Source organism: Pongo abelii, chromosome 6 (assembly GCF_028885655.2).
Source record: "Pongo abelii isolate AG06213 chromosome 6, NHGRI_mPonAbe1-v2.0_pri, whole genome shotgun sequence".
In the NCBI taxonomy this organism is placed as follows: Eukaryota; Metazoa; Chordata; class Mammalia; order Primates; family Hominidae; genus Pongo; species Pongo abelii.
The window spans coordinates 105,032,171-105,049,275 of NC_071991.2; the positions used below are offsets into that span (position 1 = coordinate 105,032,171).

General features: G+C 40.5%; 1 protein-coding gene across 1 annotated transcript in view; it reads right to left on the reverse strand.

The window, feature by feature from the left end:
* Positions 1-2,020: 2,020 nt before the first annotated feature.
* LAMB4 (laminin subunit beta 4) overlaps positions 2,021-17,105 on the reverse strand; it is a 99,578-nt gene continuing 84,493 nt past the window's right edge. The window contains exons 29-33 of the mRNA XM_024249888.3: positions 15,885-16,092; positions 12,728-12,866; positions 9,352-9,525; positions 7,586-7,739; positions 2,021-2,756 (exon numbers count right to left, since the gene is read on the reverse strand). Coding sequence (XP_024105656.2) covers positions 2,617-2,756; positions 7,586-7,739; positions 9,352-9,525; positions 12,728-12,866; positions 15,885-16,092 — 815 coding nt within the window. The 3' untranslated portion in view covers positions 2,021-2,616. The remainder of the gene's footprint in view (positions 2,757-7,585; positions 7,740-9,351; positions 9,526-12,727; positions 12,867-15,884; positions 16,093-17,105) is intronic.

Below are 17,105 nucleotides of genomic sequence, written 5' to 3' on the forward strand. Positions count from 1 at the left end.
ATGCCTGTAATCCCAGCAGTTTGGGAGGCCGAGGCGGGCAGATCACCTGAGTTTGGGAGTTTGAGACCAGCCTGACCAACAAGGAGAAACCCCGTCTCTACTAAAAATACAAAATTAGCCAGGCATGGTGGCACATACCTGTAATCTCAGTTACTCGGGAGGCTGAGGCAGGAGAATCGCATGAACCCAGGAGGCTGAGGTTGCGGTGAGCCGAGACCGCACCATTGCACTCCAGCCTGGGCAACAAGAGCAAAACTTCGTCTCAAAAAAAAAAAAAAAAAAAAAAAAAAAAAAAAAAAAAAAAACGAAAATGGGATGAAGAATGTATTATGATATTTGGAAGTCAAAGAGATTAACTTTATTCATATTGATTACATTTAATAGAAATTTGTAATTTTTTTGACACCTGGCATCAAAATCCTTCCTATCTTGGAGGATTCCAAAGATATGTAGAGGAAAAACTCCCCTTCTACTACCAAAGTCAAAGGGAATAGATATTCTCTCTACTTAGTCAATATAGTACCGAGGGCACATGAAGAGGCCCGGCCAACTGGATTACTTCTCCCAGGGTTGCTGAGTACTAAGAGAGTGACACAAGACAGAGAGACAGTTGCAAGTCACTGGGATGGTGGTGAGTGTCCAGGGAGGACAGCATTGGCCTCCTAACCTGAGTGTGCTGAGGTGTGGTCTTGGAAATATTGCCAGATGCATAGTTGTCCTTAGCTACATTTTCTCCAGCCATTTCTTTTTGTATGCTGTCAGATATCCTTTGAATAAATTGCTTTCCTGCTTAATAAGCTACTGCTGGTTTTCAGTGATTGCTTCCAAGAACTCAGACTGGTAAAATCCTAATGTTTAATTGGTTTATTGTTAGTTACTTAGCATCTTTGCATTTTTAATATAAGATGTGCTTCAATGAATTAGCCACAAAGCTTCTCCTTCCATCTTTAAGATTATTTTCTTAACATACAGTTTCCACAGTGGAATTACTGAGTTTTATAATAGCTCATGATACACACTGTCAAATTGTTAATACTTTAAAATGTAAAGAGACACTGTTTCACTGAATCTTGCATTGGTCACATCTTGAACAACTGATACAGCAAGTAATAGAAGTTAGAATGATTTATCTGGCATTACTGAGGAATGAGATTTTTCACATATACAGATTTTTTTTAGATAACTAAAGTCTCAATGCTGGATATGTGAACCATTGTAATTATATACTTCAAGAGAGCTTTCTGGGTTGGTCCTTCCTGTAGAAAAGTTTCTTTCTATTCTTCAGGATCTCTAGGGAAATAGATTCTGTAATTTTCTTTAACAGCCTACATTTTAAGAATTTTCATATTTATGTATAATTCTAAAGCCCTTTTGTTGAATTTTTAAATCTTTTTTTTTTTTTTTTTTTGAGACAGGGTCTTGCTCTGTCACCCAGGCTGGAGTGCAGTGGCTTGATCTCGGCTCACTGCAACCTCTTCCTCCTGGATTTAAGCTATTCTCCTGCCTCAGCCTCTGAGTAGCTGGGATTACAGGCGTGCACCACCATGCCCAGCTAATTTTTTTGTATTTTTAGTAGAGACAAGGTTTCACCATGTTGGCCAGGCTGTTCTCGAACTCCTGACCTCAGATATTCCGCCTTCTTCGGCATCCCAAAGTGCTGGGATTATAGGCCTGAGTCACCACGCCTGGCTTTAAATCCATTTTTTATGAGTCAGTCCTTAATGGAAATGCTCCAGCAGATCTTCCTTTTTCATTTATCAATGTTGATGTATATTATTTCTTATTCAAAAATGTGAAACCACACTCCCTTAAAATAAACTTTCTGAAGGATCGCTTTCATAAACAGAAGCAATTTGCTCTATTAGAAATCATACATGCAAAAAAAGTTAGTATGAAATCAGACTCATTTTGAAATGAGACAATCTGATCTTTTATACAAAACAATAAGAACATGATTGCTAGTCTTTTAAAAATAAGCAACACATTTTACAGCAAAAATGTCCACTGATAAATGAGGAGAAGTAGTTCAATATTTATCCTTTTGAATATTGTTCCAGTGCTACTTGGGGAAAACAGAATCCCCTGGTTGAGAATGAGCATGTAGGAACGTAGGTATAAAAGCAAGTTGCATTTTGAATTGTATGCAGTTTATTCAGAAAAGAATAATTTTACAAATAAAAGCAAATCCAAATAAACATAAAATATAGGACAATCTAGTACATGCCACACATATGTATTCCATCCTAATATTGGAGATATTTATTTAATGTTTAGGTTTATCTGACTGAAATGATTATTAGTAAGTAGAGTACTTACTTAAATTTCTACTTGTTATATGGAACCTGTTATTTTTAAGTTAGGAAAGAGAAAGGAAGGTAAGAGGAAAAGTTTCGGAAACTAGAGACAATCTCATTACTTTCCCCTTTTGATTATGAAGTGGCATTTTCCTAGTGGCATTTCAACCTCCAGCCACACTGAGCAGGTGTGTAATAAGGACGGGGTGTGGGGAAGGAAGGTAGAAGACATTGTCAGTATTTCACAGGTTCAACAGAGCCCCAGGGGCTTGTACATCAGAAACCAGAAACAAAGGCACAAGCTTTTGCACTTTAACTCTGCCTAGCTATAGCAAGTAGCATATTTTTTTTCTCGTTCAACAATTTCATTTTTAATGGCAACAACTTGATCTTCCAATATTCTCAGTTGATCAGCTTTTGCTTGTCTACTTAGATTCAAATCTTGGATTTTCCTTTCTAAATCTGAAAGAAGAAAATGAAAGAAATGATATATTTCCATTTGATAGATTCCTCCTGGATATCCACATTATACCAAACACAGGGATTTATGCGCCTCTCAAAGATATATTTAGTTTTCTGTTTGGATTCAATGGATAAATCATCTATTTTCATCAGGCTTCTCAAGGTTTTCACATAAATTAGAGCAAACTGACATTTTTGTCTAAAAACTTTTATATCTAAATGCATTTATCAGTGTGAGGCTGTAGTTGGTTAGAATTCATTAGAAATGAAAAGACAGATAACATCCTTGATGGGATGTGCTGAAGTGCTATATTTCCAAAGGTTTGTTCTTATTATTTTAGCTTCATTTTAAAACATGTTCTTTACTTTAGTGTTTTCCAGTCTTTCAGAAAAAAAGACTGACTTTCATGTGTTCATTCCTCCCTGCTGATATTGAAGTCCCTGAACAGTAACAGCTAAGTGATGCGTTTCTTGGCTTCACTCCTATCCATCCATCAATCCATTGATCCATTGACCCATCCATTGACCCATCCATCGATCCATTGATCCATCCATTGATCCATCCATTCATCCATCCATCCATCCATCCGTCCGTTCGTCCGTCCATCTGTCCATCCATCCATCTATCTATACATTCATTTATATATTCTTCATTCAACAAATATCTGGAAATTCTAGTAAACCTTAACAAGGAGCCCATATTAGTGGATACAAGAGGCATAGAGAGCTACAGTTAATAATGTGAGGCAGCATTTTGCAAAGAAACTCTGACATTAGAGTTTTTGCAAAACTTCTAAAAGAGGGAAGATAACTTCTAGAAGAGGGAAGGTAAATGTCTCACTTCATTTGGTCAGATCACACCTGAATACCGAGTTGGTTTGGAGTAATTGTCAAACTAACATGTGTTTAGGCAAAAGAATCAGATTGCTGAAGATACTTGAAACTGTCCTGTAAACAAACATAGAATTAACTGGTGATGTTTCATATGAGGAAGGCAGATTCAGAGCATGTGCCGTGGCTGTTTTCAAGTATCTGAAGGGCCAACCTAGGAAAGCAGAGTAAATGTGTTCTCTGTCAACCTGAGGAAATAAAATGGAAACTAGCAGGTGAAGCTCCATGAAGGAAGATTTTGTCTAAATATAAAAAACTCTCTAGGAGTCATCGCTGCTCAAAGACGAAAGAGCTGCTGTGGAAGGTGGTGAGTGTTCTGTCACTAGATTCTTTCTTTCTTTCTTTCTTTTTTTTGAGACAGAGCTTTGCTCTTGTTGCCCAGGCTGGAGTGCAATGGCGCAATCTCAGCTCACTGCAACCTCCGCCTCCCGAGTTCAAGCGATTCTCCTGCCTCAGCCTCCTAAGTAGCTGGGATTACAGGCATACACCACCACGTCTGGCTGATTTTGTACTTTTAGTAGAGATGGGTTTTCTCCATGTTGGTCAGGCCGGTCTTGAACTCCCAATCTCAGGTGATCTGCCTGCCTCGGCCTCTCAAAGTGCTGGGATAACAGGCATAAGCCACTGCACCTGGCCGAAACTTTCAAATATAGGTTATTTGGGATTGAAAAGGGGATTCAACATTGAAACCATATTTGGACTAAAGGAAAAATAAAGGCCTCTGCTTGTACCGGGAAAGTTAATATGATTGAGCTGGTTACACCAGACCCATTCGCCATCCTTGTCTGTGTTCTGGAAAGCTACCCTTCCTGGATGACAGCACTTGGCTCCCTTGACCTCTGGCTTTCATTCACACATGGCCAATGGACAGTGCTGAGAAGTGGTCAGAGGATGGAAGGGTGAGCAGTCCCCATCTCAGTTCAGCACGGAGGTGTAGGCAGTTCTTCCATCCCTCAGGCTCCTGTGGGGTGGCCTCTTTCCTAACACTCTGCTGTTCACAGGGCTCTGGTAACGTTCCTGCTTCCCTGGCCCCTTCAGGTGTAGAGAGGCTAATGCCTTCTCACTGCTGCTAGTCACCAAGTACCTCCACAGCCTCAGTGGGTTCCCTTCATTCTTGGGCATTCTTTGTAGTTCTTCCCATCAAGAAGTAGAATCTACTTACCCCGTTCCTACCCCCATGCCCCCGAATCTGGGCTGGCTTTATAAGTTGTTTTGACCAATAGAAAGTGGAAGAACGGATGTTGCAAGACCTCAAGAACCTTTCGTCCTCTCTTCTCACTCTTGTGGTGCCCTGAAACAACCAAGCTGTAAAGCAGCCTGGGATAACAGACAATGTAGAGAGAGTGCCAGCATCTCAGCCACACCTGGCCCCTAAGAGGCCATCAGCCGAACGCAGCTGCTTGAGAAACCCGGGTGAGACCTGCCGAAGAACCAGCCACGCAACCCACAGAAAAGTAAGAAATGGTTATTTTAAGCCATTACATTTTGGGGCAATTTATTATGCAGTGAATAAATGACTGAGACAACTCCACTTCTAAATACTTTATCCAAAATTATGCCCAAGTATGCTTTCTGTTTCTTGCTGGGACCCCGACTGACACCAAGTTCTGTGGAAGGACCCTGCCTAAAGACTGGAGTCCATTCCCCACTCTCTGAACATTGTTGCTGCCAAGGGCTCCATACTGGGATCCAGGGGCTCCTCTTCCTAACAGAGAGGAACAGGCACAGCCTTATGGTTCCGCCCCTTCTCAAGTGGCAGCATGGGGAAGACAGCCAAATCAATGTCTCATTTTTCTGTCTTGCTGAGTTCTGAAAACAGCCTCAAAAGGAAAAGAGAAAAGGCAGTAGAATGCCTTATTTTAGACCTCCCTGAGAAGCCCTCTAACTTCAACTTCTATTCCAATCTCATTTCAAGAACTATAAAAGCTGTGGTCAATAGGGATCAGTGGAAACAATTTGTGTATGACATAAACAATATGACATAAAAACAGGACAGAAATATTCTCCCCATGTTTGTACCCCTAGAGTAAGGGCCAAGTTCTAGGATAATAGAAACTGAGTTTCATGGTATTGTCTGACAAGTGGTCAGAGGATGGGAGGGTGAGCAGTCTCCATCTCAGTTCAGCACGGAGGTGTTGAATGCAAGATTAAAAAAAAATCTGTTTTTCTGAATCTTTCTTAGTATTTCATAGTTAAAATAACATTTTAACGAAAATACTTAAAAATGAAAAAAAATTACCCACAAGCCTGCTGCTTTTAAAACAATTATATAAGTGCAAGAAGCAGTGGTTTCTTCTTCACTCCCACTGCCTCCCTAGAGATAACTAATGTTAGCAGTTTGGTATGTATTTTTCCTGACTTTGGCCCATACTAATGTTCCATTTTCAGTTTTTTCATGTCATAGTGATGATATAAGTGGATGTAAGGCCAAAGACTCATTTGATAATAAAAAAGAGGCATTTATAAGGGAGGAGTTTTGGTTACTTTAATATTTTGAGAGTTACTTACACTCCTAGTTTTAAAGTTTTAGAAGATAATAAATACAACCAAGGGTAAAACTATACACTCATCATCTGATATTTCTTGATGGTTAGAGATGATGATTGCCCCCCAAAATCATAAATATCAATTGTGTAAAAAAAGATTCTGATTAGCTTTCTGATTGTATGTATTTTGTTTTTTGTTTTGTTTTTGAGACAGAGTCTCTCTCTGTTGCCCAGGCTGGAGTGCAGTGGCATGATCTTGGCTCACTGCAACCTCCACCTCCCGGGTTCAAGCGATTCACCTGCCTCAGCCTCCCAAGTAGCTGGGATTACAGGCATGTGCCACCACGCCTGGCAATTTTTTTTTTTATTTTTAGTAGAGATAGAGTTTTGCCATATTGGCCAGGCTGGTCTGAAACTCCTGGACTCAAGCAGTCCATCTGCCTCAGCCTCCCAAAGTGTTGGGATTACAGGTCTGAATCACTGTGCCCGGCCGGTATTCCATATTTACAACACTTTGTGTGCATCAGAATGTCCATTTAGATCAAAATCCTTGTCTAGAATATGATTCTTTCTGGGTTGCTATCCAAAGATATATGCTAGATGACCTAGTGCCCTAGATTATATTGACTCTTTTGGAGAGTTATTTTCATGAGAGGAAAAATAAACGACGTAGGTTAGAACAGGGTTTCTTAATCTCAGCCCTATTGACATTTTGGGCAGGACAATTGTTTGTTTAGGCAGTTGTCTTGTGCATTGTGGGATTTTTAGCAACACCCCTGCCCTCTACCCAGTACATGGTAGTAGTACCTTCTAGGGTGACGAGCAGAAATGTCTTCAGACATCTCACCCCCAGTTGAGAACAGAGTTAGAAAAAAAAGGCATTTTTTTGTGTTTTTTTTTTGAGATGGAGTCTCACTCTGTTGCCCAGGCTGGAGTGCAGTGGCATGATCTTGGCTCACTGTAACCTCTGCCTCCCAGGTTCAAGCAATTCTCCTGCATCAGCCTCCCCGGTAGCTGGGATTACAGGCACCCACCACCATGCCTGGCTAATTTTTGTATTTTTAGTAGAAATGGGGTTTCTCCATGTTGGCCAGGGTGATGATCTCAAACTCCTGACCTCAGGTGATCCACCCGCCTTGGCCTCCCAAAGTGCTTGGATTATAGGCGTGAGCCACTGTGCCCAGCCAAAAAAGGGCATTTCAAGGTGACCAAAGGAAATCTCAGTTTGTTTTGACTAATGCAAGGCAGATGCTCATTAACCTTTCTAGGCAAATCCATGCAAGAGGCTTGTTAACTTCACAGTCCCCAAAACACAAGACCAATTTCTACTTCTCTCTCCTCAGTGGACCCATGTGATAAAACTGTAAGCTGACATTGGTATAAATTCTACTGGTAAGGTAAAGTACCATGATGTTATTATCAAATTGGCAGGATGGATAAAAGAACAGATACCTGTTATTCTTCTTATCTTGTCCTCTGTATCTCCAGCCAATTTTTCTGCAGCATCTTTTAGCTGTTTAACTTTTCCTAATGTCTCCTTTGTTAGTCCTGTAGTGCTTGTCTTACGTTGGAGAATAGCATATTGTTTTTTCAGCTCAACAAATTCCTGTAACAAGCAACACTTCCATCATGAGAAAATATGTATCAAGCATGTACATATATGCATGATGATTCTCCTAATACCATTCATAGAAGGAATACAGAGGAAACCTTAATCCAGTCAATACCCTTGAGTTGCTCTGATATTTCCAGCAGAGTTTTATTTGCATGTTTGTTTTTTCAGGTTGAAAAAAATCTCAGCTTCTATTAAAAATAAAACTTCTTTGTTCAAAATAGCAATTGTTATTGCATGTTAAGGCAACTCTTTCTGAGGCACCAATTGGTTGTTCTGCACTATGTTAAGGTAGGATATGGAAGACAGAAATGACCCAATCCCATCCTTGACAAATCTCTGGTTCAGTTCGGTCAATCAGTTGTACATGTAAAATGAAGGACAGAGTGAGTGATGAAGATTTAGAAACAGCAAGGATATGTTATTTGGTTGGCAAAAAGGTGAGAGAGAAATGAGGTAGGAACGGAGGCAGGTGGGGAAGTAGAAGTGTAGTATGGAGATCCCCCTTGAATAGAATGGAAATCTTTGGGTTACCTTGTGAGTTGACAACCTAGAAGCTTAAGTAGATGAATAAAGGCCAGAGCCAGAAATGAAATATGGAAGTGGGAATGGGGTGAGTAGAAAGTACCTTTCTTGGCTGGGCGTGGTGTCTCACGCCTGTAATCCCAGCACTTTAGGAGGCCGAGGCAGGCGGATCACAAGGTCAGAAGATCGAGACCATCCTGGCTAACATGGTGAAACCCCGTCTCTACTAAAAATACAAAAATTAGCTGGGCGTGGTGGCGCGTGGCTGTAATCCCAGCTACTCAGGAGGCAAAGGCAGCAGAATTGCTTGAACCAGGGAGTCGGAAGTTGCAGTGAGCTGAGATTGAGCCACTGCATTCCAGTCTGGTGACAGAGAGAGACTCTGTCTCACAAAAAAAAAAAAAAAAAAAGAACTTTTCTCAATCTCTGTTCCACAGAAAATGTTCTCAGTTCCTGTCAGTGGAAAATTTACCCAGCACATTAGGAATTAAAAGCAGGAGAATAGACCAACTGTAAAAACACTAACATTTTTCTTTTGTTTAGGCAACTATATTAATGCAACCAACCAAAGATTTCTTGCTAGGAAAATGAGCTGATAGGCTCTTTCAGCAACCTAAATTAATGGGCCACTTTCCACAACTGTTTAATTAACTCATTCTGATTTTTGTAACTTGATGTATTTTCTTTGACAGATGACTTTCATTTATTGTTTTCTTTATATGTTGTGTGACTGAATGAGAATAGAGGGCAAAAACATACAATACAGACAAACAACATAAATTGTGAAAGTTTGGAAGTTCAGGGCAAATTTGATTTATGGACTGATTGACCAGGATACCTCTAAGAATAACAGGATAGAGAGATGGGGGAGGAAACACTCCAACATGATTTGGCCAGGGACTTCTGCCTTCTACAGATAGAAAATCCTTTGTGCATCAGGATCCCCTCGAAGATATACCATTGAGTCATGGACCAGCACAAAGGAAATGATGAGAAATGGCACAAAAATCTGGGGTTAAAGGACTATCTTTCAAAGAAGCCCTGTTTTTCTGCTCTTGGTGGCAGTGGTAGAACTAATGACCTTCTCAAGACTCCCAGCCTGGTGTTGGGCAGAGTCAGCCTGAACTTTCACATCGACAGCGTGGTCTTGATGCCTTTGCAACTTGGTCTGCAGCAGGGAAAGTCCATCCTCCAGCCCTGATCGCTGCTTTGCTAACTCCAGCTCACTCTTCATTTCCCTGGTTTGATTTTCAGCCTGTTGTTGATTTAAAGACCAGAAACGGAAAATCTCTTTATGAAACAAACAAGAAGATAAGTGATATATTAACCCATTGAAAAATATGCTGGGTATAAAAGAAAATAGTGCCTCCACTTTTTCTGTTGCATTTATTTAAAATATTATAATAAAATATTTCAGACATACAAAAGGGTCGGAAAAATATAACGTTAGCCTAGTGTGGGGTGTGTGCCTGTAGTCCCAATACTCAGGAGGCTGAGGCAGGAGGATTGCTTGAGCCCAGGAGGTTGAGGATGCAGTAAGCTATGATTGTGCCACTGCACTCCAGCCTGGGTGACAAAGAGATAACTTGTCTCAACAACAACAACAACAACAACAAAAAAAAAAAAAAAAAAAGAAAAAGTAAAAAAGAAAAAAAAGAGCGAAGAGAAAAAAAGAAAAAATATAACGAATACCCATGTACCCACCAGCCAGTTTAAGAATAAAACATTAACAATGAGCTAAGGCCCTCAGCGTACCACTCCCCATTATATCTTCTCTCTCTCCCCTCAAAGACAACCACTATCTTGAATCTAATTTCTGTCATTCCATGTATCTCTATAGCATTTTTTCTACAACCTATGCAGTATTCCTAACAATATATAGTATTTAAATTTTTTTTCACCTTATACAAATGTATATTTCTGCAAGTTGATTTTCTAAAATGAAAAGTTACAAAAATTATGCTTATGTAGGTCATTTAAGCTAATTTACATAGCTCTAGTTCATTGATTTTTACCAGTTTAAAGCATTCCATTGTTTGAACATACAACAATGTATTTTCTATTCTCCAGCTGGTGCAAGTGGCTTCTAATTTTTTCCGCTTACAAACAGTAATAACACTTTATGCTTGTTTCTTCTTTCAGTGACCATATTGATCATATCTAGAAGTCCTATTTAAATATTTTTCAAATATAGCTGGTTGTTAGACATTGTTTCTTGTTTGTTGGTCATACTTTCATACTTTCTTAGATTTTCTTAAACATAGTAAACAATCTTATTTTGTATTTTGTATCCAATAATGGTAATATCCTCTGTCTGTTGTGTCCTGATTTTGTTGTTCATTATTTCTGATGACTCTTGTTTAAAGGCAATTTGTGGCTGGGCACGGTGGTTTACGCCTGTAATCCCAGCACTTTGGGAGGCCAAGGTGGGCGGATCACCCGAGGTCAGGAGTTCAAGACCAGCCTGGCCAACATGGCAAAACCTCGTCTCTTCTAAAATTACAAAAATTAGCTGGGCGTGGTGGTACGCACCTGTAATCCCAGCTACTTGGGAGGCTGATGCAGGAGACTTGCTTGAACCCAGGAGGTGGAGGTTGCAGTGAGCTGAAATTGTGCCATTGCACTCCAGCCTGGGCGACAGAGCGAGACTCCACCTCAAAAAAATAAAAAAAATTTTTTTAAAAGGCAATTTGTTTCTTTACACGTTTGGGGGAAATTCTTGATGGCTAGTTTTTAAGGTCATCCCTTTGGAGAGGATTTTTGCTTGCCTCTGTCAGGCATCTGGGAGCCCTACCAACCCAGGGCTACTTCAAATGATACCGGGGTTTTGAGGGCTACCCAGGTAGTATAAATTCTAGCCCCAAAATTGTGTTAGAGCCACAATTGTGGTTACCAAATCTTAATGGAGATGTTACTCCCCAACCCAGGGGCAAGTTTTTCTACTGGCTCTGTGTGTGTGCGTGTGTGTGTGTGTGTGTGTGTGTGACAGAGAGATTTTAACATTTCACTAAGGATTTTGCCATTTGGGGTCCCAGTTCTATGCAAGAATCTTGTTGCCTCCTGTGTGGCCTTTGCTTTCTGTCTTATATGCACAGTGACCATTAAAACCCAAAGCTTGAATGCTCCAGGGATGGGCAGATGCCTGCTGCCTGCTGTCAAGTTAGTGCTTGATTACCTCTAAATTCATGCTTTCCTGTCATTTTTGGCCTCTGAGAATATCAAAAGTTTCTTACGAATTCAGCAATGCATTAAAAAAATCTAAATATCCAATCTAATATTTTTATGTGTTTTTTCAACTACCAGCATTCCTTAAGATATTAGTTCACCATATTTTTAGAAATGGAAGTCCCTTCCTGTACCCTTGGGCATATGTGGGGGTTTGCCTAGAGCAGCAACCTGCAAACTTTTTCTGTAAAGGGCCAGCTAGTAAATACTTTATACTTTGTGGCCTATAAAGTCTCTATCCCAAATATTTAACTCTCTGTCATTGTAGTGCAAAGCATCCATAGACAATACAGCCTGTGGTCATGTTTTGCCATCCCTTGTTCTAAGTATATGCCTAGAAGGGGAAATCCTGGGGCCTTCCTTTTTACTACCCCATATATGCAACCTCTTCCTATCCAACCCCTTTATTTCCTCGTGTATTACTTCTTGTTCTGTTGCTTTCTGCTTTGTTTGTTTGTTTGTTTTGAGACAGAGTCTCGCTCTGTTGCCCAGACTGGAGTGCAGTGGCACAATCTCGGCTCACTGAAACCTCCGCCTCCTGGAGGAGCGATTCTCCTGCCTCAGCCTTCCAAGTAGCCGGGATTATAGGTGCCCGCCACCATGCCTGGCTAATTTTTGTATTTTTCGTAGAGACGGGGTTTCACGATGTTGGCCCAGCTGGTCTCTAACTCCTGACCTCAGGTGATACACCCACCTTGACCTCCCAAAGTGCTGGGATTACAGGTGTGAGCAACCATGCCTGGCCAGATGGAGCATTTCTTTTGGATGAGTTTTTTTTTTTTTTTTTAGTTTTAGGATACTCTGATGAGATTTCATGCATATTTAATTATAAGAATGTTATAATAGTTAACTCATTTGTTTGGTTTGTGAGCTTTTAAAAAGTCTATTCCTTTCCCTGGTATCGGAAGGGAGATGGTCTGGCCTCATATCTACCACTAATTAGCTGTGTGACCTTAGGCAATCACCTAACCTTCCTGAGTCATAGTTTCCTCATTTCCAAGCTGGTGTTAGTACCTGCCTTGGTGCAACCCCAGAATTGGTTGCAATTAATATGACGGTGAGACGTGCTCTGTAGAACATTAAATACATGCATAATACTACCCAAATCCTATTTTATCCTCATAATAATCCCATCAGACTCGTAAAGCAAGCATAGCATTGGCATACATAAAAAGTACTGTTGTTTTTACCCTCAAAACCTATTTCAGGTTAGTTTCAAAGAAAACAAATACCTGCAGCACATTCTTTTTTATTTTTGTTATATTGGCAGTCAGCTGTGTAATGGTAGAGTCTGCCCGTCCTTGAGTGATTTGAGCTTGTTGTAACTGGTTCAATGTTTTGTCAAGATTTAATAGAACATTTGCTGCTTTCCTAAGGTAAGATATTAACATATCAGATTGGATAAATACACAATTATTCACTTATTTCACCTTGAGAGAGTTCATTTGACTCAACCAAATACTTTACTGAATTATTAAGTAAATATAAATTACTCTTAAGAGAAAGTGCTGAAGTCTTCATTTTGAGAAATAGGTGTATTTAAATGCCAATAAAAAAACTCACACACGTATACATTCATAGCCAATAGATACATATTTTGTTAAATATGGAAATGAAGGATACAGGTTTGGGGAGACGTTTGGGGTGATATAACTATCAATCTTTGCACATAAAAACTATGCCGTGAATTCCAGTTTCCCTGATGTCTCAAATGTAAGCTACACTTTCTCAATCTCTATTGGAGTGGGGGTTGGGAGGGTCAAGAGGCCCCACAGAGAGCAAAGAGAGTACGACAGGCCCTGCATTTTCAGGCTTGTTTATTCAGAGTTAGCTAAGCTTCACTGACATTCCAGCCACTAAGAAGCCCAAGGTTAAAATCACAAGCATTCCAAGTGATACAGTCTTTCTGCAGAAAAGAACTCACCTCAAGTCAACAATCACCAAATACTTAGATCTGTGGGCTCAAGACCACCTTGAGAAGAATGTACTGAGGGAGTGAAATATCAGACAGACCTTTGCAGAAGCATCATTAGAAATGAGTGTGCCCACAGTAGAGTTAGCTAAATTGCAAAATATTCCCTTTACCACCCAGCCTATTCTTTCCTCCAGTGGTAATCTCTGTGTCCCTTTCTAACCTTCAGGAGCCTTCCCTCCTCATCATCCCACTGTCACCAGCATTTCATTTCTGTAACATTCCCAGGGTACCAGTGTCCATTTTTTTTATTCCCTGCCACCATTATCTTTTTGTTATATTATTTTTTCCTTTAGATTTTTAATTTACGACTTCAGGCCAGGCATGGTGGCTCATGCCTGTAATCTCAGCACTTTGGGAGGCTGAGGCAGGTAGATCACTTGAGGTCAGGAGTTCGAGACCAGCCTGGCCAATATAGTGAAACCCCATCTCTACTAAAAATACAAAAAATTAGTTGGGTTTGGTGGTGCATGCCTATAATCCCAGCTACTTGGGAGGCTGAGGCATGAGAATCACTTGAATCTGGGAGGCGGAGGTTGCAGTGAGCTGAGATCGTGCCACTGCATTCCAGCCTGGATGACAGAATGAGGCCCTGTCTCAAAAGAAAAAAACAAGATTTTCAATGTACTGCTTATTATAGCAAATTTAGAAAGTACCAAAGAAAAAAGAAAAAAAATGTAAGAAGGGGAAAAAATACCAGTAATCTTGCCATCTTTTAAAATGTTAGGATATTGTAGCAAAATTATTTATTTTCATAATTAAGATCCTCTTTCATGTATAAATTGTTACCTGCTTTTTATTTTCAACTTCCTGTTCAGTTTGGATGTTACCTGCTTTTTAAAAAGCATTACCATTGCAATATAAGAATCTCTGCCTGTTATTAAACATCTTTTATCAGCTTTGTTTTTTTTTTGAGATGCCGTCTCGCTCTTGTCGCCCAGGCTAGAGTGCAGTGGTGCAATCTCAGCTCACTGCAGCCTCTGCCTCCCAGGTTCAAGTTCAATCAGTTCTCTGCCTCAGCCTCCCGAGTAGCTGGGATTACAGGTGCATGCCACCACACCAGCTACTTTTTGTATTTTTAATAGAGACGGGGTTTCACCATGTTGGTCAGGCTGGTCTCTAACTCCTAGCCTCAAGTGATCCACCTGCCTCAGCCTCCCAAAGTGCTGGGACTATAGTCGTGAGCCACTTCACCCAGCCCATCAGTATCACTTTTAATTGCTGTGTGATTACTTGATTTTTTTTTGAGACGGAGTTTCGATCTTGTTGTCCAGGCTGGAGTGCAATGGCGCAATCTCAGCTCACTGCAACCTCCACCTCCTCAGTTCAAGCGATTCTCCTCCTCAGCCTCTCAAGTAGCTAGGATTACAGGCATGCACCACCACACCCGGCAAATTTTGTATCTTTAGTAAAGACAGCATTTCTCCATGTTGGTCAGGTTGGTCTCGAACTCCCGACCGCAGGTGATCTGCCTGCCTCGGCCTCCCAAAGTGCTGGGATTACAGGCGTGAGCCACCGTGCCTGGCCTACTTAATCTTTAAAGTAATTGCTGTGCAGTTAGTTAATCTTCCTCATTTTAAATATTAAACCTAGCAGGGGTTGGACTTTTGGATGAATCTGGTGCACTTCGTTTATACACGTGGATGATGAGACAGTGACAATGGCTCAGAGCTCAGTGATGGTGGGTGTTGATGATACTACCACTTAACTGATCCTGTAACCCTGACTCACAGCACTCCATGCTCATAAAAACATCAACCTGGCTTTTCTTTTTTGGTTGGCTAAGTCAACAGGACAAAAGGCAAGAGTTAGTTAACTCAATATACTATAGATATCATTTTCATCTTGCAGTACTCCTGGAGCTCTGGTGTCCATTCAGTTCCTCATCATTATATTGGGTTGGAAATAATGGGTTGCCATTGAAAATAATGGCAAAAACCGCAATTCCTTTTGCACCAACCTAATATCTTTTTACTAAGAATACACTGAGGAAGTGAAATATCAGACAGACTTTAAAAAATAATTTTGATTTCAAAGTACTGCTTAGTATAGTAAACTTAGAAAATACCAAACATAGATAAATAAGGGAAAAACTATACCAATATTCCAACCACCTGTTAAAATATTGGCATATAATGAGTATTTCACATTTATTGGTATGCATTGGTATAAAAAGGTATCAGGCCACTGGAAAGGCATTTTGAGTCTAAGAAAACAGGAAGAAAACATCCCTGAACCCTGTCACCGAGTCACCCAGCTTCCCGGGGAATCTCCAAAGAGAGCTCAGCCCTCAACTTGGGCACTGAACTATCAGAAGGTAATTTCATTTGAATGCTACAGATCCCTAGGCATTTTCCTGATGTCCTTTCAGCAGATGGTCTGTTAGAGCAAGATAAGAATATTAATACAGTACTTACTCAGCTACTTTGGCCTTCACCAAAAGCTTTTGGGCTCCATCTGCTTCTTCATTTAACCTGTTTTCATCTGTCCTGTAATCCTCACAGAGTTGCATAAATTTCTGTATTTTGTCAAGTTCATCGGTTAGATTTTGGGATGGAATTGGTAGGTGAATATCAAGCACACCATTCGCAACCTTCTCGATGTCTTCTGGAGGCACGTTTTCCTCTTAAATAAGAAGCAGGGTTTTAGGTAATCATGTCTCCTTAACAAACACTGTATCTTAAAAGTATAACCACAATGATGTCTCAGCCAAATGCACTTGCATTTGATTATGTGCCCCTAGAATACAGGGATTATAGTGTAGGTGTCCTATAGATTCTTCTTCATCCTCAGCTGTCCCTTCTCTCTGGAAGAAACACTGCTCACTGAGTGCTGAATACTTGCTGAACAAGTGCTTGTTGGAAAAACAAAATACTAAAGAGTTGGAACATTGTGTATGTTCTACAAAATGTCCTGAGAATGATTTATTATAAGTACTTACTCAAAAGCAATTAACATGTTTAGATAACTGTCATGAAAATTTAAGCACAATGAATGAGACATTGGAGAAGCTCTGCGTTTGAAGTCAACAAAACTGGATTCTGGTCCTCCATGACATTAAAAAGGCTCACAATTTTTGCTCATCTATGTAATTGGGTAACTATACCTGATGCTATGACTCAAAGGCCTATTCTGGGATTGGAGTGAGACAATACAGAGTAAAGGAACATGTTAATAGCATGTTATAAAGAAACTTTTTTTTTTTTGAGACAGAGTCTCACTCTGTCACCAGGCTGGAGTGCAGTGGTGGCACAATCTCAGCTCACTGCAACCTCCAACTTCCTGGTTCAAGCGATTCTCCTGCCTCAGCCTCCTGAGTAGCTGGGATTACAGGTACGCACCACCATGCCCAGCTAATTTTTTTTGTATTTTTAGTAGAGGTGGGGTTTCACCATGTTGGCCAGGATGGTCTCGATCTCCTGCAGTCCTGATCCGCCCACCTTGCCCTCCCAAAGTGCTGGGATTACAGGCATGAGCCACTGTGCCCCCCAAAGAAACTTTCAAATACATCCATGCTCTACTTTCCAGAAAAGTAAATTTGGCCCCTATTGAGAACTAAAGTGGAAGATGAACTGTTAGAGCAAGCTTGTTCGACCCACAGCCCGGGGCCACATGTGGCCCAGGACGGCTTTGAATGT